This window comes from Moschus berezovskii, chromosome 20, assembly GCF_049115385.1.
Source record: "Moschus berezovskii isolate FMDL1 chromosome 20, NW_MosBer_1.0, whole genome shotgun sequence".
Classification (NCBI taxonomy): Eukaryota; Metazoa; Chordata; class Mammalia; order Artiodactyla; family Moschidae; genus Moschus; species Moschus berezovskii.
In genome coordinates this window covers 23,339,763-23,363,106 of record NC_142479.1, presented here as the reverse complement: position 1 = coordinate 23,363,106, position 23,344 = coordinate 23,339,763, and the positions used below count along the sequence as shown (strand labels likewise).

Sequence of the window (23,344 nt, the reverse complement as noted above, 5' to 3'; positions counted from 1 at the left end):
AAAGTCTGAAAAAAAGGGAAAATGTACCAAGACAATACTTGATCCAAAATAATAACAATCAGTATTTAATAAATCTCTAAACTTTTTCAACTATATACGTATCATATACAAAAGACGATGGCATCTAACGTTGTTTACATAAACGACATGGCACTTGTACAATTAGTGCTTTGTAATAGCAAGAAGAAAAAGGAAACATTTTAAATTTAGCTTTGCAAATACTGACATAAAATAATTTAATGTAAAATGATGACATTTTTGGGATAAGCACAAGAGAATCAAAGTCATAAAAGTTGCTTTTAAAAGGAAGACCAAAATAAAAAATAAAATTTTTAAGTGTACTAAAATATCTACTTCTTCGTGCCTTATTAACAAATATTCCTTTTAATCAGAATTTACTGTTAGATTTTCAAAGGTTAAATTTATGGGACTAGTAAGTTTCATATAATTTTTGTTTTCCTTGCAATATGTTGAAACTTGTTTATTACAGAGCGGAATTTGGTATAAGATGGGTTGTTTTGGATCTTGTCCAGGAGTTTAGTTACTGAAAGCACTTCATTATAAGATGGTTTCACCAATAAGGTGATCCACTGGCTCAGATCACATGGATATTATAACAAGGCCCCATTGTAGAGTACAGGAAGCCAGGCAGCTAATGGTCTATCAAATGAAACCTAAAGAAACAAAATGCTTTTTTTTTAGTAGACATGAAAATCATTTAAGGCTAGAAAATCATAAGCCTAGGTCATCTATTTAAATTTCCATTTCCTGAAGTGATGTCTTTATGTTTAATTGCTACATAGCTACTTTATATTAGTTTCAGCTTTCTTAGACATTTGCTGTCTGATGTGGTCTTAAATCGGAGAAGGCAATGGCAAGCCACTCCAGTACTCTTGCCTAGAAAATCCCATGGACGGAGGAGCCTGGTAGGCTGCAGTCCATGGGGTCGCTACGAGTCAGACATGACTAAGCGACTTCACTTTCACTTTTCACTTTCACACATTGGAGAAGGAAATGGCAACCCACTCCAGTGTTTTTGCCTGGAGAATCCCAGGGACGGGGGAGCCTGGTGGGCTGCCGTCTATGGGGTCACACAGAGTCGGACATGACTGAAGTGACTTAGCAGCAGCAGCAGCAGCAGTGGTCTTAAATTTATTTTTTATTATGAAAAAGTTCAGTTTTAATACTGCCTTTCTATTTACAAAAAATTGACTGCATTTGTCTATGGAAATAGACAAGAATCTACCACAAATTCATAAAGATTAAACTAAAATCTTGTGTAGCATGCCGATAAATCTGAGGCTAAAAAGATCACGAGCAAGAACTGTGTAGTAAGCAACTATCCAAAAAACGTCATCAGAGATTAAATGACAATAACCAATCTTTCAAGTGACTTTACAATAGGCATTGTGATTTCATGAAGTTTTATAAGCAATTCCAAAGAATTAAGTAGCTTGAATGTGTTTAACTATAGGAACATAGCACAAGGTCATACTGTAGAAACATAACATGGAAAAGCCTTCAAAAAATTAATGCCTTAAATAGAAGACAAGAAAGAATAAAGCACAAAGTCTTATGTGAACTTGGAAACAGTATCAAATTAAAAACCACATAATAATTAAATGCACAGTAGAAGGCAATGGCAACCCACTCCAGTATTCTTGCCTGGAAACTCCATGGACAGAGGAGCCTGGTAGGCTGCAGTCCATGGGGTTGCGAAGAGTCAGACACGACTGAGCAACTTCACTTTAACTTTTCACTTTGATGCATTGAAGAAGGAAATGGCAAACCACTCCAGTGTTCTTGCCTGGAGAATCCCAAGGACGGAGGAGCCTGGTAAGCTGCCGTCTATGGGGTCGCACACAACTGAAGCGACTTAGCAGTAGCAGCACCATTAAGAATTATCACTAATTTCTAACACAATTATTCAGGCTTCCCTGGTGGCTCAGACGGTAAAGCGTCTGCCTGCAATGTGGGAGACCTGGGTTCGATCCCTGGGTCGGGAATCCCTGGATCCTCTGGAGAGGAAAGGCAACCCACTCCAGTACCCTTGCCTAGAAAATCCCATGGACAGAGGAGCCTGGTATGCTACAGTCCATGGGATCGCAAGGAGTCAGACACGACTGAGTGACTTCACTTTTTTTTTTTTTTAATGATTCATGTAAATATTAAAAGTCATGAAACATCTGCTCTTTACAATGTACCTTTCTTCCATGAATCAAGCACTTTCTCCAACTGGTCATTTTGCTGATTCGTGGCCTGTATGTTCTATGTATTTTTAGTCCTTAAATAAATTATTAGATAATTATTTAATTTGCATTGAATGGGTAAGACAAATTACATGATGAAAAAAACTTGTCTTAAATATCTCAAAAGCCTTAAAAAATAAACTAGCCAAATGACTTCTCCTTATTACTATATAAAGATCCATCTAGTCAAAGCTATGGTTTTTCCAGTAGTTATGTATGGATGTGAGAGTTGGACCATAAAGAAAGCTGAGCACCAAAGAATTGATGCTTTTGAACTGTGGTATTGGAGAAGACTCTTGAGAGTATCTTGGATGGCAAGCAGATCCAACCAGTCAATCCTAAATGAAATCAGTCCTGAATATTCATTGGTCACCAATACTTTGGCCACCTGATGCGAAGAACTGATTCATTGGAAAAGACCCTGATGCTGGGAAAGATTGAAGGCAGGAAGAGAAAGGAACGACAGAGGATGAGATGGTTGGATGGCATCACCAACTCACTTGATGAATGTGAGTTGGTGATGGACAGGGAGGCCTGCATGCTGCAGTCCATGGGGTTGCAAAGAGAGTTGGACACAACTGAGCGACAGAACTGAACTACTATACAATGATTCTTTATTGTCAGTTTATCACCTGTCTATCTATCTATCATCATTAGGGAAGACTCCATATAAAGCAAGAGTGTGTTCCACATATATAATTGATTTACCAAGTAATAACTGAGGATTTGCCGCAAGTCCGATACTCTTTTAAATGCTTTTATATAACTTGAACTTTCTAAAACATCTCTAAAAAGTATTTTATCACTAATGAAAATGTTCTACTTCGTACTCTTTATAAAGGCCTAGTACTTTACTTCTTGCAAAACCATCCTGGTCAAAGCTGTGATCTGAGGAGACTATATACCTGTTTCAACCATGGAATCATTGTACAAAATTTTTGAAACACCACTTGGGATTACTGCAAGCTTGTGCCACATCTCTATGTACACTCTCAGTAACTGAAATTTTTACCCGTGGAGAAAATTAGATTTTGGCAAGAATAAATTATATCTAGGGAAAGGGATGGTATTTGAGATTAAGTTGGATAATAACACTGGTGGCTCAGATGGTAAAGAATCCCCCTGCAATGCAGGTGACTTGGGTTTGATCCCTGGGTTGGGAAGATTCCCTGGAGAAGGGAATGGCTACCCACTCCAGTGTTTTTGCCTGGAGAATTCCATGGGTAGAGGAGCCTGGTGGGCCACAGGCCATAGGGTCGCAAAGAGTCAGACACGACTGAGTGACTAACACCTTCACTTTCTTTCCTTTGGATAATCACACTAAGATACGACTAAAAAATACTGTACTTGGTTCTTCTCCAGTAGTTTACCAATTCTTCTAAAGACAATTTTAAGCATTCAGGAATATTTTAATTGCAGCAATGTTAAACTATTTTCCTTCCTAAGTTATTATGCACATATTCATACAATTATTCATGTTATTTTTATACAAATGGTTTGCTTTAAGCATTTTGCAACAAAAGCAAATAAAAATTGATTCAGAATAAAATATCAATACATATTTTTTAAGTTATGGATTTTTAAGGTTGAAAAGGATTTGCATGATTTTATAGTATCGAACTACACATTTCACAGATGAAATTCCCCAAAAGGCATGACTTAGCAAATTTTAGTGGCAGAGCCAAGAACAGAGCCCAAGTCTCTTACCTTCCACCTGGTACTTTTCCTACTATCACACTACCACTTTATCTGTGGATTAAAAACTATGCCAAAGAGGACAAATGATTTCACCCTTTCAAAACAATTTAGAAATTACCTCCTAATCCAGTGTTTGAAACTTTTTACTGATCACCTAAGAAAAAGATCTAGTACTAGATGGGACTGAATATATCTCAATCTCCAGATACAGTCTTTAACTGGTAAACTATCTATTTAAATTTCTCTGAATTATGCTTAGAGTTGTAACATCCAATGCTATAGAAACAATTAAGCTGTATTCAATCTAAATGACATTGAAATGAAAGTAAACATATTCATCTATAATAAATCATTGTCTCAAATAAAAGATACCTGACTTCAGAGAATTTTGACTTGAAAATAATGAAACACATCCACAACTTGAACAACTCATAAAATTTCAATTCAAATCACTCACAAGAAGCCTAAATGTCTACTGAATAACAGATGTTTCTTGGAAAAGATCAGTGAATGCATTTTTGGAATGATGTCAGAGAAGAGCTTCTTTTATAACCATTTTTAATCAGAAGTACAGCTTCATTCATAAAAACAGAGTCAAACTTACAGAAAGGCTTACTGAGATATCACAGAACATTTTTCAGCTACTGTTACATGTTTGGGTTTACTTATTAAATTTATATTTGAAGTTTCCTATCTTGGCTGCATAACTGAAACCTTTTAGCTAGAAAAGATCACTTTTTAATACAATGGTGATGAAGCTAAACAATCAGAATTGAAAATCTGGGGTTCTTAATTTGGCATCTTATGATTTTATATAAATTTGTTTAAAACATGCTTGATTTAGGTTTAATGAACAAAAACCAATTTCAATTAGAAATGCGTATAGTTTTCTTCTTAATTCTTAATTACTTAGAAGTAGGCAGTTTAATATAGGAATATACTTTTTAAGAAGACTGTGACTTCTAAAAAAAAATCTGACTGATCTGAGGTAAAATCTAGAGAAACATGATCCACGGATGAATGGATTAGATTGTTATTAATTTTTACATATCAGTATGAAAACAAATGGATGAAGAGGACTACAAAAACAAATACTCATGTGAAATTTAAAGTGCATTAGGAAACTATGTATCTTCCACATTGATTAATTCAATATAGCATTTAGCAGAGGAAGACTTCTTGGAGGAAAATATTTTTTAAGAATCGATTTATTAAAACTTGAGAGTAGTAAAACTTGTATTTTTAAACATAATATAGTCTTTGGAGTAAAGCAAAAAATGTATCTCAAACTAAAAAAACCCCAAAAAACCATGCTACTTATCCAATATATAAAGTATCATTTATAATATAGCTGAATATATGCATGATGGTATGTTTTTATAGCTTGACAATTAAGTATTATTACCAAACACCAGGGAACACATCTTTATTTTTGGGAGGAGACTGTTTAAAGTTCTTTATATCCATTTCCTGAGTATTTTCCCAGTTCCAATTCATTTATGAGTTGTTTTTACATTACTACCAAGGTCATCAACTTTACTTTCTTTAATAGGCATGCGTCTTTTCAACTTTGTGTCTGTGCAGTCCTCAGCTTTCATTTCTCTGGCTGAATCCACTCCTTTTGTAGTTTTAATTTCAAAAAGATCTTCAGTTAAAATGCAATTTGAACTATTAGTCAATCTACTGTCTCTCTCAGTTCCAACTAGTTCATTCTTTTCTTCATTTGTATCTACAGGATCATAAAGTTCAGGTGTAAAATAGATAGATTCATCCTCTGCTTCTGTTTCAGAGGCTGTATTTGAAGCAGAAGGTTCAGCTTCTTCACTTACTACAGACAACTGAATTGCCTGATCTTCTGAATTCAGATTAGTAGCATCAACGTTTGTAGATGGAACAATGGTTTCATATTGAGGGCATGCTCCAAATGATGTATCTACTGTCGGAGTTGAGGACTCACATTTATCAGTGAGTGGCAAAACTGTTTCATATTTCTTTTCTGTTTTGAAAGTGGAAGAAGTAGATGCACAGTCCTCTGATGACCTAACCACAGGTGTTCCAGTCAGAATTTTACCAGTAAGATACTGTCCCCCCAAATTACTGCCAGACCAGCTAACTCGGTCTGTTTGTTTGTTGAAGGTTGGGCTTGTGGATCTGGAAATCACAATTCTTTCTGCTCCTTCTTCCTGGGCAGACTCTTCTAGTAATTCTGGATCATCTACAAATACAAGAATGTAAGAGTGTTAACTTTCTGCTCCTAACATAATAATTGTTACATTAAAAGTGATTTTTGTTAGAAATATTGGAATAACTGTATAGGATGCATAATTCAGAGCCCATAACAAGCAGTAGCAGGACTTCCATTTTAGAATGTAGAGTACAGCATGCTAACTCTGAAAGGAATCTTAGGTCTCCAGTGGTTCTGAGCCCAAGTTATAATGCTGTCTGGTAACCTATCAAATTCCACACCAGGGACCTCAGAAGTGAACAAGAAAGGGAAGGGTAAAAAGGAAAAGAAAGAAAGCTGAGTAAAGGGGGAAAGAGGCTGTAAAAATGCCTTTAGTTCAGTTCAGTTCAGTCGCTCAGTCGTGTCCGCGACCCCATGAACCACAGCACGCCAGGCCTCCCTGTCCATCACCAACTCAAAAATGCCTTAAAAATCCACTAACCAGTGATTGAGAAAAACTGACCTAGATTAATTCCCTAAGGTAGCTGACAACTGAAAAAAAAAGGAAACTGACAACCACAAGACTAAGATATTTGCTTGAGGTTATAAAATTGGTTGGTAATCAGACCTGGACTAGAAACTAGTATAATGGCCTAGAATTCACTATAACATTTAGTTAGGATACAAGCATATACTATAAAATAAATATTTAAAAACTGATATATTAAACAACTATATTAAATGAAACAATTAAATGATATCCAATGATATAGAACACAGTTTAGCAAACTTTTTCTGTAATAGGCCAGACAATAAATATTTCAGGCTTTGTGGTTCATATAGTATCTGTTGCAACTACTCAGTTACGCTGTTCTAGTGTAATATATACAACTACTTAACTCTGCTCTTGTGTACTATATGTAAGTGATTGACTGTGACTGCATTCCATTAAATTTTACTTAAAAAATCAGAGAACAGGCCAAATTTAGTCCATAGGCCATATCTGCTAACTCCTGATAATACTCTAATATATTTAAATTATATTCTAATTTTCAAATTATATTCTAATCTAGCATATTCTGATATTTTAAACTATTATTTTTTTATCATTTAGAATAAGTGATTTTCACGTCTCTAAATAAATAATTCATGTAAGACAAGTATCTATAAATTAGGTCAGTTTTTAATATCACCTTTAGAAAAAATTACCATTTGTAACAGTTCTTTACAATGTTGTGATATTTATCATCTTATTAGATCTTTACAACCCAACCTGGAGGGACAGGTAGGCAGATATTCCACCTTCTATTAAGACTCAAAATGTTAAGTGACTTGCTCAGAGGGTCACAGTTAAGTGGCAAAGCTTCTTAGTGAAAAACCAGAAAATATGTATAGGTCTCTGACAAAAGTTTGTTCCCATTCCAATACACTATACTATTTCACTATTTTATAATAACACCTTATATTACAAACCAACATATTTAAGGACATTAACTGTAGCATAACAAATATCACTTCACTGAATATAATGAGACTTCTCTACTAAATGAAAATGGGTAGAACTTTTCATACTTTTCTCCTTTTTGGAGATGATGCCTCTTGGTAAAGATGGACTTTTATTTATCATTTTAGGATATGGTAGTTTTAAACACATTTTTGCTTTACCTTCCATAGCATATTCTGGTGATAAATGGCTTGCTGCTTCTAAAAAATAAGGTGAGGAACTATCCTTTGAACAAGCCACTCCAAGTGTAGGCTCATTGTTCTGTATAGATTTTCTGTCTTCTTTGGATACAGCAATGACCTTTTGGTGCTTTTTGGAAAATTCAGCCAAGGACTCCAGTGCACTCTCAAAGGTTGAATGGTGCTGAATCAACTGTCGAACCCATTTAGAAAGTCCTAAGGCAAAAAGTAAAACCAGCAAAGAAACTTTGGTTACTTCGTGACAATATACTAAGAAAAACAATCAGATAACTTCTCTGGTGAAGTAATCTACTTTGAATTTAGAGTATATAGAATGGTTCCCAACCGTTTTCCTGCCTTTTTGCCTTCATGAGTACAATATGCTCTTGTGTCAGTAGCATTTCTATTTACATGCAGTGATTGTCACCTGGATGGAGGGAAGAGGCAGTACAAGGAGAATGGAGATAGGAAAATGCATTATTCGTCAATCTGAATAACTGGGGAATAAGGCAAATTTAATTTTATCATTGATGTTGTCATGTTCAGTCACGAAATTGTGTCACTCTTTGGGACCCCAGGGGCTGCAGCATCCCAGGCTTCCCTGTCCTTCACCATCACCCAGAGTTTGCTCCAACTCATGTCCATTGAGTCTGTGATGGCATCCATCCATCTCATCCTCGGTCGTCCCTTGTCCTGCCCTCAATCTTTCCCAGCATCAGGGTCTTTTCCAATGAGTTGGTTCTTCTCATCAGGTGGCCACAGTATTGGAGCTTCAGTTTCAGCATCAGTCTTCCAATGAATATTGAGGGTTGACTTCCTTTAGGATTGACTCGTTTGATCTCCGTGCAGTCCAAGAAACTCTCAAGAGTCTTCTCCAGCACCACAATTCGTAGGCATCAATTCTTTGGCTATTAGCCTCTTTTATAGTCCAGCTATCAAATTCATACATGACTACTGGAAAAACCACACCTTTGACTATATGGATCTTTGTTGGCAAAGTGATGTCTTTGCTTTTTAATACGCTGTCTAGGTTTGTCATAGTTTTCCTTCCAAGGAGCAAGTGTCTTTAATTTCCTTGAGGCTCATCTTCCAGTATCATACCTTTCTGCCTTATCATACTTTCCATGGGGTTTTTGCGGCAAGAATACTGGGGTGGTTTGCCATTCCTTCCTCCAGTGTATCTATGCTGTGTCAGAACTCTCCACCCTGACCCATCCATCTTGGGTGGCCCTGCACGGCACAGCTCATAGTTTGGGTTATGCAAGCCCCTTTGCCGCAACAAGGCTGTGATCCATGAAGGGGAGTTTTATTATAATTCCCCACAAAAATTGCCTATCTTTTAATTGCAGAGAAAATAGAAGTTGTAAACAATACAATATCTTAACTTTTAAATTTGATTCCTTGAGCAAAAATAAATTGGAGTTTGATCCCTGGGTTGGGAAGATCCCCTGAAGAATGGAATGGCTACCTACTCCAGTATTCTTGCCTGGAGAATTCCATGGACAGAGGGGCCTGGGAGGCTACAGTCCATCTGGTTGCAAAAAGCTGGACACAACTGAGTGACTAACGCTTTCACTTTGGGCTCCCCTGGTGCTCAAATGGTAAAGAATCTCTCTGCAATGCAGCAGACCCAGGTTCAATCCCTGGGTGGGAAAGATCCCCTGGAGAAGGGAATCTTCCCTTAGTTTGGCTACCGGCTCTGCTATTCTTGGGCTTCCCTGGGGGCTCATATGGTAAAAGAATGTGCCTGCAATGCGGGAGAGACAGGTTTGATCCCTGGGTCAGGAAGATCCTGGAGAAGGGCATTCCCACTGGCTACCCACTCCGGTATTCTTGCCTGGAGAATTCCATGAACAGGGGAGCTTGGCAAGCTATAGTACGTGGGGTCACAAAAAGTAGGACACAACTGAGCCACTTACCCTTTCTCACTTTCACACTCTCAGAGGTTTTTTTTTTTTGTCTCCCTTCTCCCAATTCCAAATATAGTAAACTATTCTGGGTAAAAGGAATAACACCATTTTATGGGTAAATCATGTCCTATATGAATATATACATTTATTTTTAATATATAAATAATCAAGTTATAAGGGATAAGATTTGACCCTGTGACATATGAAAACTGCATAAAAATAAACCATATTAACAGTATAAGGTGTTTTGGACAATGACCCACTTCCGAATGAAATTCAGATATTGGGACTTTGGAAAATAAATATTCTCTGCTTATGTTGCTAAAACTATAATCATTTTTTGGAGTAGTTTAAAAATTCAGTATGGTGTTTTCAGTTGAAGGGAAGATAAGACAGGGCATCAAGCAACCTGAACAATTAGACTTTCATTACAAATATATTCCTTTAGTTTTTCTGTTTAGTGGAGATTTTCTATCAATCTATTCTTATGCAAACTGAATTTAAACAAAAATTAGTCATCAAAAGGAATCTGTATGTTGTGCTGTTACTGCCTATGTAAGATTTCAGTCTTCTTTATGAGTCTCAGAAAAAAATAAAAACCTTACAGAAAATAATAAAAAATGTTTAATTAAAAAAAAAATCTCTCAACGATTCTGAGGTAAATTTTTCAGCTCTAGATTTGAAAATTTAAAAAATTTAAAACATGCATTTCTTTAAAGTTCTTGATTTTTGTTTGCTTGGGGAAAATAATTATACCAAATAAAAATATGAAAAATTTTCAAATTAAAAAATTTTAGCATTATAGTTATCACTTTGATTTTGACCTTTCTGTGAAAAAAAAAAGCCTTTTCAGTATAAAATGTCAGTTTGCTTTTGAAAACTTGAAAGAATCTGAGCTCCACCTGCTGACTAAACATAAGCACTTAACATTTGCTTTTGGTTATGACTTGGCCTAACCTCAATGGCTTGCTCTACAGGGAAAGAGAAAAGATTAATAAAGCAGTATTTCCTGCTTCAATCCAGGTGGATATGTTTTAATATTGAATCAGATATAATGATTAGGTTCTGAAATATAAAAAGTAGAGTACATATACATAGACAGCTAATCTGAAACAAAAAATTAGCGTCATTTCATTATATTATAGTATGGTATGAACTTTTTAGCTCTAAAGCTAACAATAAAAATGCAAGTATTTCTAACAGTTCTTTAATAACAGATAGATTCCTGATATTGATTTCAAAGGGACTGTGCTACAGCTGGATGAAAACAATAGGCACACAGTATTTGTTCATTTGAGTGGGGAAAAATGACCATCTACTTCATCTTGCAGTACGCAGTGGTGCATTTTTTTCTTTTTAGAAGATACTAGCTCTGATTAATATAAACTCTGTAATAACAGAAGCATTTCTAAACAAACAATAAAACTCAAATAATCCAAAATGAAAGAAGAATGCTATGCAGCCAATGGATTGCTTGTGTGCTTAAATGTAAAGACTTAATATTCCTTGACAAATTAATTTCTGTGCAACAGTTTTTTTCCCTGACAATGTTAAATAAATTACTGCTATGCTACTGAATCAAAACCACATTCTGATGAAACTGAAGGATCTTAATTGATTAATATTACATTCAGTTAAGTTCAGTTGCTCAGTCGTGTCCGACTCTCCACAACCCCATGAACCACAGCACGCCAGGCCTCTCTATCACCAACTCCTGGAGTTCACCCAAACTCATGTCCATCGAGTCGGTGATGCCACCCAGCCATCTCATCCTCTGTCGTCCCCTTCTCCTCTTGCCCCCAAACCTCTCCAGCATCAGGGTCTTTTCCAATGAGTCAACTCTTTGCATGAGGTGGCCAAAGTATTGGAGTATCAGCTTCAACATCAGTCCTTCCAATGAACATCCAGGACTGATCTTTAGGATGGACTGGTTGGATCTCCTTGCAGTCCACGGGACTCTCAAGAGTCTTCTCCAACACCACAGTTCAAAAGCATCAATTCTTTGGCACTCAGCTTTCTTTACAGTCCAACTCTCACATCCATATATGACTACTGGAAAAACCATAGCCTTGACTAGATGGACCTTTGTTGGAAAAGTAATGTCTCTGCTTTTTAATATGCTATCTAGGTTGGTCATAACTTTCCTTCCAAGCAGTAAGCATCTTTTAATTTCATGGCTGCATTTTGGAGTCCCAAAATTAAAGTCTGACACTGTTTCCACTGTTTTGCCATCTATTTGCCATGAAGTGATGGGACCAGATGCCGTGGTCTTAGTTTTCTGAATGTTGAGCTTTAAGCCAACTTTTCACTCTCCTCTTTCACTTTCATCAAGAGGCTTTTTAGTTCCTCTTCACTTTCTGCCATAAGGGTGGTGTCATCTGCTTATCTGAGGTTATTGATATTTCTCCTGGCAATCTTGATTCCAGCTTGTGTTTCTTCCAGCCCAGCGTTTCTCATGATGTACTCTGTGTATAAGTTAAATAAGCAGGGTGACAATATACAGACTTGACACACTCCTTTCCCTATTTGGAACCAGTCTGTTGTTTCATGTCCAGTTCTAACTGTTGCTTCCTGAGCTGCATACAGGTTTCTCAAGAACCAGGTCAGGTGGTCTGCTATTCCCATCTCTTTCACAATTTTCCAGTTTATCCACACAGTCAAAGGTTTTGGCCTAGTCAATAAAGCAGAAGTAGATGTTTCTCTGGAAATCTCTTGCTTTTTCGATGATCCATTAGAACTAACCAGATTCTTCTCTCTAAAGATCTTTTGTAAACATAGAAGCATTAAAAGGCTAGATTTCCAGGCAATGTGAATTTTTTCATGTTCAGTTCAGTTCAGTTGCTCAGTCGAATCCGACTTTTTGAGACCCCATGAATCACAGCATGCCAGGCCTCCCTGTCCATCACCAACTCCCGGAGTTCACTCAAACTCATGTCCGTAATTAAAATTCTTTATCCAATTCTTTGTCTTTAAAAATAGAAGTCATTAAATACTAAAGCTTGATACCAACTCTTACTCTAAGCCCGTCTGAGACTCTTACCAGATATGTATCGACTTGGGTTACTCCTGAAGCGATCATCAACTAGAATAAGAGCCCCCCAATCATTCTTGTGTCGAATACACCTGTTAAAAAATAGGGAGAAAGTAAGATAAATACAACAGTGAAAACAGTCAAATTTCTAATGGGACAGAGAAGATTGAGAAAATTATGTACCAGAGTAGGTGTATTTAAAAACACCCTACTTTTGCCAACTACTGATAACTTATACCCCAAAATGCTACATGCATTCTATTTTAAAAGTTAAGAAAATTATAAAAAATATTTCCTCCAAAAATTCCTTACATACACAGAATATGTTTTACCTTATACTAGCTGTAGATTGTATATAACTTTTATTCTGATTTAACAAGTTTTTATCGTAAGTTTGTAAAAAATTTTTTTGCACCAACTGATATAATCATGTAGTTCTTTTTAAACTGCTAATGTGGTGAATTACACTAGTAAAATTTCAGATATTGAGCTACCTTTCTCTCATTCCTAGAATAACCACTATGGCTATGGTGCATTATTCTTTTTATGGATTGTGGGGCTCAATTTGCTAATTGTTTTATTTTAAAGATTATTAACAATTAAAAAATTTAGTGGTTCTTTAGCACATTGACAAGGTTCTGTAACCTATAACACAATCTGTTACAGAATATTTTAATCTCACCAAAAAAGAAAACCCATGCCCATTAGTCTCCCCGAATTACTCGGATTATTTCCCCTAACCCCTGACAACCAGTAATCTACTTTCTGTTCATATGCATATGTGCATGCAAAGTGATTTCAGTCATGTCCAACTCTCTGTTACACCATGGAGTGTAGCCCACAAGGCTCCTCTGTCCATAGTATTCTCCAGGCAAGACTACTGGAGTGGACTGCCACGCCCTCCTCCAGGGGATCTTCCTGACCTAGGGATCAAACCTGTGTCTCTTATCTCCTGCATTGGCAGGTGGGTTCTTTACCACTAACGCCACCCTGGGAAGCCCTAGATTTATCTGTTTTGGACACTTCATAAACTAGAATCTTATAATATATGGCATTTTGTGTCTGGCTTCTATCACTTAGCATTATGTTTTCAAGGTCCTTGTATCATACTGAATAATATTCCATTGTATAGATATACCACAATTTGTTTATCTATTCATAAAGTAATGACCATTTTGCATTGTTTCCACTTCTGACTATCATGAATAATACTGCTATATATATTTATGTACAAGCTCTTATGTAAATACATTTTAAAAAACTTGAATATAAACTTAGGAATAGAATTGCTAGTCCGTACGGAAACTCTATGTTTAAATTTTGAGGAACTGCCACATTTTTCTTCCAATGCAGTCACATAATTTTACATTTCCATTAGCCGTGCATGAGATTTCCGATTTCTCCATAGCTTCATTAACACTTGTTATTGTCCCTATTTTTCAATATATTTACCATAAAAGGTATGAAGTGGTACTTAACTCTGGTTTTGATTTACATTTCCCTAATGACTGATGCTGGGAAAGGTTGGGGGTGAGAGGAGAAGGGGACAACAGAGAATGAGATGGCTGGATGGCATCACCGACTCTGTGGACATGAGTTTGAGTGAACTCCGGGAGTTGGTGATGGACAGGGAGGCCTGGTGTGCTGTGATTCATGGGGTCGCAAAGAGTCGGACACGACTGAGCGACTGAACTGAATGACTAACATTGTTGGCAAAGTAATATCTCTGCTTTTTAATATGCTATCTAGATTGGTCATAACTTTCCTGCCAAGGAGTAAGTGTCTTTTAATAAGGCTGCAATCACCATCTGCAGTGATTTTGGAGCCCCAAAATTAGTCTGACACTCTTTCCACTGCTTCCCCATCTATTTGCCATGAAGTGATGGGACCAGATGCCATGATCTTAGTTTTCTGAATGTTGAGCTTTAAACCAACTTTTTCACTCTCCTCTTTCACGTTCATCAAGAGGCTCTTTAGTTCCTCTTCACTTTCTGCCATAAGGGTGGTGTCATCTGCATATCTGAGGTTATTGATATTTCTCCAGGCAATCTTGATTCTAGCTTGTGCTTCTTCCAGCCCAGTGTTTCTCATGATGTACTCCGTGTATAAGTTAAATAAGCAGGGTGACAATATACAGCCTTGACGTACTCCTCTTCCTATTTGGAACCAGTCTGTTGTTCCATGTCCAGTTCTAACTGTTGCTTTCTGACCAACATATAGGTTTCTCAAGGAGATCAGTTCTGGGTGTTCACTGGAAGGACTGATGCTAAAACTGAAACTCCAATACTTAGGCCACCTCATGTGAAGAGCTGACTCATTGGAAAAGACCCTGATGCTGGGAGGGATTGGGGGCAGGAGAAGGGGACGACAGAGGATGAGATGGCTGAATGGCATCACCGACTCGATGGACATGAGTTTGAGTGAACTTCGGGAGTTGGTGATGGACAGGGAGGCCTGGTGTGCTTGATTCATGGGGTCGCAAAGAGTCGGACACGACTGAGCGACTGAACTGAACTGAACAACTAATGTGGAGAAGGCAATGGCACCCCACTCCAGTACTTTTGCCTGGAAAATCCCATGGATGGAGGAGCCTGGTGGGCTGCAGTCCATGGGGTCGCTAAGAGTCAGACGACTGAGCGACTTCACTTTACTTTTCACTTTCATCCATTGGAGAAGGAAATGGCAACCCACTCCAGTGTTCTTGCCCAGAGAATCCCAGGTATGGGGAAGCCTGGAGGGTTGCCGTCTATGGGGTCACACAGAGTCAGACATGACTGAAGCGACTTGGCAGCAGCAGCAGCAATGACTAATGAGTTTGGGTAGGCTCCAGGAGTTGGTGATGGACAGGGAGGCCTGGTGTGCTGCAGTTCATGGAGTCGCAAAGAGTCGGACATGACTGAGCGACTGAACTGAACTGAAAGACTAATGATGCTGCACATCTTTTCATGTGCATACTGGTCATGTGTCTATTTTTTTTTTTTTGAGAAATATGTATTTAAATTATTGGTCAAAGTTAAAATTGCACTGTCTTCTTATAACTCTATAAGAGTTCTTTATAGTCTGCAACTAGACTCTGATCAGACACATGATCTGAAATATTTTAAAAACCTTTGCCTAATTCAAGGTCAAGAAAATCTGCACCTTGAGTTAACTTTTCTATACAGTGTGAGTTAGGGGTCTAACTTCATTCTCTTGTATTTGTTACTGTTCAGGTGCTAAGTTGGTCCAACTAGTTACGACCCCATGGATGCAGCACACCAGGCTTCCCTGTCCTTCAATATATCCCGGAGTTTGCTCAAATTCATGTCCATTGAGTCGGAGAAGTTATAATCATCTTATCCTCTGTCACCCCCTTCTCCTCCTGTCCTCAATCTTTCCCAGCAGCAGGGTCTTTTCCAGTGAGTTTGTTCTTCCCATCAGGTGGCCAATGTATTAGAGCTTCGGCTTCAGTATCAGTCTTTCCAATGAGTATTCAGGGCTGATTTCCTTTAGGGTTTTCTGGTTTGATCTCCTTGAAGCTCAAGGGACTCTCAAGAGTCTTCTCCAGCACCACAACTCAAAAGCATCAATTCTTTAGTGCTCAGCCTTCTTTATGGTCTAACTCTCATATCCATACATGACTACTGGAAAAATTGTAGCTTTGACTATATGGACTTTTGTTGGCAAAGTGATGTTTCTGCTTTTTCTTTAATTGAAGGATAACTGCTTTACAGAATTTTGTTTTCTGTCAAACCTCAACATGAATCACCCATAGGTATACATATATCCCCTCCCTTTTGAACTTCCCTCCCATCTCCCTCCCCGTCCCAACCCTTTAGGTTGATACAGAGTGCCTGTTTGTTTCCTTAGCCATACAGCAAATTTCCTGTTGGCTATTTATGTCACATACGGTAATGTAAGGTTCCATGTTACTCTTTCCATACATCTCACCCTCTCATCCCCTCTCCGCATGTCCACAAGTGTATTCTCTATGTCTGTTTCTGAACTGCTGCCCTATAAGTAAATTCTTCAGTACCATTTTTCTAGATATTGTATATATGCATTAGAATAGAATACGATATTTATCTTTCTCTTTCTGACTTCCTTCACTCTGTACAATGGGTTCTAGGTTCATTCACCTCATTAGAACTGACCCAAAGGTGTTTCTTTTTATGGCTGAGTAATATTCCATTGAGTTTGTGTACAACTTCTGTATCCATTCATCTGCTGATGGACATTTAGGTTGCTTCCATGTTCTAGCTATTGTAAATAGTGCTGCAATGAACAATGTGTTTTTTTCAATTTTGGTTTCCTCAGGGTATATGCCTAGGAGTGGGATGCTGGGTCATATGGTAGCTTTATTCCTAGTTTTTTAAGGAATCTCCATACCATCTTCCATAGTGGCTGTATCAATTTACATTCCCACCAACAGTGCAAGAACGTTCCCTTTTCTCCACACCCTCCCCAGCATTTACTGTTTGAAGACTTTTTGACGATGGCCATTCTGACCAGTGTAAGGTGATATCTCATTGTAGTTTTGATTTGCATTTCTCTAATAATGAGCGATGTTGAGCATCTTCCCGTATGTTTTTTAGCCATCTATATGTCTTCTTTGGAGAAATGTCTGTTTAAGTCTTTCCCCCACTTTTTGATTGGGTTGTTTGTTTTTCTGGTATTGAGTTGTATGAGCTGCTTGTATATTTTGGAAATTAATCCTTTGTCAGTTGTTTCATTTGCTATTATTTTCTCCCATTCTGAGGGTTGTCTTTTCACCTTGCTTACAGTTTCCTTTGCTGTGCAAAATCTTTTAAGTTTAATCAAATCCCACTTGTTTACTTTTGCTTTTATTTCTGTTACTCTAGGACGTGGATCACAGAGGATCTTGTTTTGATTTATGTCATCAACTGTTCTGCCTATGTTTTCCTCTAAGAAGTTTGTAGTTTCTGGTCTTACATTTAGGTCTTTAATCCATTTTGAGTTTATCTTTGTGTATGGTGTTAGGAAGTGTTCTAATTTCATTCTTTTATGTGTAGTTGTCCCAGTTTTTCCAACACCACTTATTGAAGATGCTGTCTTTGCCCTATTGTATATTCTTGCCTCCTCTCTCAAAAATAAGGTACCCATAGATGCATGGGTTTATTTCTGGGCTTTCTATGTTGTTCCATTGGTCCATATTTCTGTTTTTGTGCCAGAACCATACTGTCTTGATGACTGCAGCTTTGTAGTATAATCTGAAATCAGGAAGGTTGATTCCTCTAGTTCTATTCTTCTAAGACTGCCTTGGCTATTCGGAGTCTTGTGTTTCTATATGAATTGTGAAATTTTTTGTTCTGTTCAGTTCAGTTACTCAGTCGTGTCCGACTCTCTACGACCCCATGAATCACAGCACGCCAGGCCTCCCTGTCCAGCACCAGCTCCCAGAGTTCACTCAAACTCACCTCCATCAAGTCGGTGATGCCATCGAGCCATCTCATTCTCTGTCGTCCCCTTTCCTCCTGCCCCCAATCCTCCCCAGCAACAGAGTCTTTTCCAGTGAGTCAACTCTTCGCATGAGGTAGCCAAAGTATTGGAGTTTCAGCTTTAGCATCAGTCCTTCCAATGAACACCCAGGATTGATCTCCTTTAGAATGGACTGGTTGGATCTCCTTGCAGTCCAAGGGACTCTCAAGAGTCTTCTCCAACACCACAGTTCAAAAGCATCAATTCTGCAGTGCTCAGCTTTCTTCACAGTCCAGCTCTCACATCCATACATGACCACTGGAAAAACCATAGCCTTGACTAGACGGACCTTTGTTGGCAAAGTAATGTCTCTGCTTTTTAATATGCTATCTAGGTTGGTCATAACTTTCCTTCCAAGGAGTAAGCGTTCTACTTCCTCCTTAATCTTTGAAGTATAATTTTGCCAGATATATATTCCATTGATGGTCTTTTTCTTTCAGCACTTTAAATATTTCAGTTTACTGCTTCCTTTCCATAGTGTTCAGTAAAAGATCTGCTAACTGAAGAGATCCTGTATATGGTTTTTCTCTTGCTGTTTTCTAGATTCTCTTTTTGTCTTCTGATAGTTTGATCACAACATTCTGATGTATGGATCTCTTTGAGTTCAAACCACTTGGAGTTTTCTGTTTTTTTGAGATGTGGAGATCAGTGTTTTTCACCAAATTTACAAAGTTTCCAGCCATTGTTTCTTCAAAAAAATCTTCTCTCTCTTTTCTCCCCCTAAGACTCTTTCTATGTGTATGTTGGTATGCTTGCTGTGGTTGTACAGGTTTCTGAGGCTATCTTAATTATTCTTCATTCTTCTTCTATCTCTTCCTCATACTAGAAATCAATTATTTCTTCTCTCTGCTCAAAACTGCTGGTGAGCCCCTCTAATAAATTTTTCATTTCGCTTATTGTACATTTCAACTCCAGAATTTCCATTAGGTTCTTTTTTTAAAAAATAAATTCTAATTATTGATATTCTTCACTTGGTGAAACATCATTCCCATAGTTTCTTAAGTTTCTTAAGTTCTTTAGACATAATTTTCTTAGTTCTTTGATCATATTTAAAATGGCTTTATATACCAACTTCAACCTTTTCAACTCCCTTAGAGATAATTCTTATTGATTGCTTTCAAATCTTCAAAACAACTTTTAACTTTGTCACCCCGGACATTGTCTACATTGGTCCATGTTCTTTAGGTTATGTTTATTCTGTTGTTGGGTGGAGTACTCTATAATGTCAATCTGACCTAGCTGGTTAACAACTTTGTTTAAATCTTTTATCTCCTTACTGTTTTTCTGTTTCCTACTACTAGCTATTGGGTTGGCTGAAAAGTTCATTTAGGTTTTTCCATCAGATCTTATGAAATTTTTGACCAACCCAGTATTATTGAAAGAGGAATTTTAAAGTCCAACTATACTTGTGGATTTGTCTATCTCTATTCAGATGTCAGCTTTTGTGTCATTTGAGGTTCTATTTTTAGGTGAATACACAATTAGGATTGTTATGTCTTTTTTGATAAGTGAACCTTTTACCATTATGCAATTTTCCTTTTAGCACCCCTGTAATTTTCTTTGTTCTGAATTCTACTTTGTCCTGATATTAATATAGTTATTCCAACCAGTTCACTGGGGAAGATCAGAATTCAAATTATCAGTCTGTCTAGTATGATTTACTTTTTGTAGTACTCAAATAGCAGCTCTATGTATTTTATCCAGGTTTTTAAAACAGTAGAGAATGCACTTATTCCATTTTATCTAGAACTGAAACCTCCAGACATTGTAAAAAGTTAATTTTAGCTTGTAAATTTTAATTCTTAATGAAATACACAAGCACAGTTTAAAAATCAAAGTTTTATAATATTATAATAGTTTTAATAAAAACAGAATTCTCTTTTGCCTACTCATACCACATCTCAGAAACAATTAATTTAAAATACCTTAGATAGTTCTTGTCATTGTCTTGGATTTTAACCACTATAAATTATGTAGATATTCTTCCTATAGAAGACGCTTATTTCATATTACTGATAACTTCACTCCTCTCCAGTCTCCTAGTAGAGTTATATCACAATTCTTTTGTAAACCAATATTCAGTGGCTTATCATATATAGATGAAACTACATGATGGACTATGATTACAGTCCCTTTCTTGTATGTTTTTGTCTGCCTTGGAGTTACTAACTCTCCTTCTCCCCGTTCTTGCTTAATTTTCTGTTTTCTATCATTAATTAATTCCTACTTTGTCACAGCTGTGAATTTTTTTCAATATGGGCAAACCTTCCATCCTCAAAAACCAATCTAGACTAACTACTATGGGACTGCCATACAGATTCATCCCAGAACCTTCTTTCTTGTTTTGGGAATTCAAATTTTCTGGGTTGGAACTCCAGTTTCCTGCATCGTTGGTATTCCTCTTTCTGAATTTTCTCTTCTTTGATAAAGTACATCTTTCAGTAGAATCCTGAGAAACTGTGCATTTGAAGCAAATGTTTCAGCTCCTTTAACACTGAAGGCTTTATTTTGTCTTACAGTTTATTGATCATTTGGGGGTTGCTTAGAACATAAATTGCTAATCAAAAATTTCCCTCAGATAGTTGAAGATAATTTTCAACAGTCTTCTGGCTTCTGGTGTTGCTTTTAAGAAGTCTATTTCAATTTAAACCCCCTATCCTCTGTATGAGAGTTGTTTTTTTCTCTCTGGATGGTTTTAGGACCTCTTCTTTACCTTAGGTACTTTGAAACTGCATAGTGAGGTGCTTTGTAGCTCTTCCCCTTTACCGGTGCTTGAGTATGTCTTTTCATCAGGAAACTACGTTCTTCAATTCTGAGCATTTTTCTTGAATTATTTCTTTGACATATTTATTTTCTCCAGTCTCTTCATATGGAGCTCCTATTTATCAGAAGTTGGTTCTTGCATATTGCTCCTCTAATTTTCTAGTTCTTCTTTCCTATTTCTCTTTGATTTTTGGATATGGGAAATTCTAATTTTTCCTTCCTAAATCCAATTCTACATTTAAAATCTGTTGCTACCATATTAATGTTTAGGAGCTTTTTCTTATTTTCCATTCTTGTTTTATGGAGGCACTATCTTACCTCCCTATGGATATTACCAATAGAAATTTATAAAGTTTTCTTCTGTCCCAGGGTTGGCAAAATACAGTCCACAGAGGAAATCTAGCCCACATCATATTTTTGTATAGCCTACAATCTAGGAATGGTATTTACATTTTAAAGGTTAAATAAAAAACAAAAAAGAATATGGATGCAGACTGTATGTAGCCTGAAAAACATAAAACATTCTTGTCTGGCCTGTTACAGTTTGCCAACCCCTGTTCTATTACACTGTTTCTGTTTTCTACAAGTTCTTCCACCTACAAGGACTTCCACCTTATGATACTCTCTTGTGATATTTTAAAGTAATCCATAGGTTCCAAGGCATCAGACCAACATAAGACAGGGTTGCCACTTGTCTTAGAGAACACTGGACTTTCCTGCCTTGAAGATATAAGATTGTCAGCTGAGGGAAAAAAAGAGAATAGAGTTCTCATATTTAGTAGGCAGACTTTTCTTACCTCCCATCTTTAACCCCTTCTTAGCTGTACCCATAGTTAAAGAATATATAGACTCTCTAGTTCATTATAGACAGAGAGTAAACCTGGATGGAGTGGGCTGTCTAACTACTTCTTATACTAACATGTAATCAATTCTAGAGTAGCTCCAAGTCCTAAGTTTTTCTATGCTTGAAAAGATCTTATTAGCTTTTATGACTATAGATTTAAATTTCAGCTTTCTCTTGCCTGTTAAGTCATTCAATCATTCATCTGTCTTTCTGTGTTCAAAATTTATTGACAGATCATCTGTTATTGTCTCTTCTCCCACTCTTTTCATGTCTACAGAGTTGACATTTTTATTCCTATACCATCATGGGATTTTGAGAGGGGGTAAAAATTCATATAAATGTTTGATTTCTCCATAGGGACTTAAAAAATCTAAATTTTATATTTATGATATTTTAAAGTAATCCATAGGTTCCTAGGTATCAGACCAACCACAAAATTGGAAGGGCAGGATAGAAAGAGGGATACTGTCAATTGTTACATAACAACACCATTTTATAAAACAGTGTTGAAAATCAATGTAAAATCAGGGTGCCATTCTATCATGGTTCCACTTTGGTTTATGTTTTAAGTGTTCTTTAACAGAAAGGCATTAAGTTAACAAAATAGTTCAGAGAAAAAGGTTTCACCTTTCCTTTTTCCCATTGTTTTCATACTGCCTTGCTCAAATGAATTATGCCCACTTGAGACAAAGATTATACTTCAGTAAAGCAGAGCTGTTAGGAAACTTATAGTGCAGTTGCAACCTGGTCACAAAACCATCTGGTACATTCCTGAAAGCTGTTATTACATTTCATGGACTTATATTACTTCAAATATGCTAAGAGTCCCAGGTGGGCTTAAAAAAAAGATAACATTTTTTAAACTCAATTTGTTTCTGCTTACTTTAGTCCTTCTAGACATATCTCTTATAAGAACAGTGCCTTAGTATAAGCACCTTTTATGTCAATCAATACGCATTATGAATTTTATCATGATATAAAATATTCACTTGAATTTTTAGTGGATGTTTCTTTGTAATAAGTTGCTACTTGTTGATTCTGTTTCTCTAAAAACAGTAAAATAAAAGGCTGTCACTTTTTAATTAATGAAATAATGAAACTATAGTATTATATATCAATATTATAAACACATGCTTTTCTGAAATTCTTGAAAAGTATGTTTCAAGGCTCTAGAAACTCTCTGCTCAATATGGTATAGCTGGAAAAGCACTGAACCTGGCATTTTTCACTAATTCAACAAGTACATACTTTGCCCAAGATGAGACACAGTTGCTAAGAATGTAAAAATGTCTAATACATGTTTAGGGAAGGAGACAGATATATTAACAGGCTATTCCAATATAACGAGATATATGTTATAATAGAGATAAATATAAAATGCTATGGGTTTCCTACAGAGTAAATAACTTTAGTTGGAGAAATTTTAAAAAGTCTTCATGTAGGACATGACCTCTTCAACTAGGTTTTAACTGGTAAACTTACCAGATGAATTGTATGGTAACTTGAATGTGACGGCAAAGAGTA

General features: G+C 36.7%; 1 protein-coding gene across 1 annotated transcript in view; it reads right to left on the bottom strand.

Annotated features, from left to right (window-relative positions):
* Positions 1–4,500: 4,500 nt before the first annotated feature.
* The window catches only part of BRIP1 (BRCA1 interacting DNA helicase 1), a 211,222-nt gene continuing 192,378 nt past the window's right edge, over positions 4,501–23,344 (bottom strand). The window contains exons 18-20 of the mRNA XM_055400032.2: positions 12,745–12,827; positions 7,777–8,010; positions 4,501–6,162 (exon numbers count right to left, since the gene is read on the bottom strand). Of these exons, the coding sequence (XP_055256007.1) occupies positions 5,441–6,162; positions 7,777–8,010; positions 12,745–12,827 (1,039 nt within the window). The 3' untranslated portion in view covers positions 4,501–5,440. The remainder of the gene's footprint in view (positions 6,163–7,776; positions 8,011–12,744; positions 12,828–23,344) is intronic.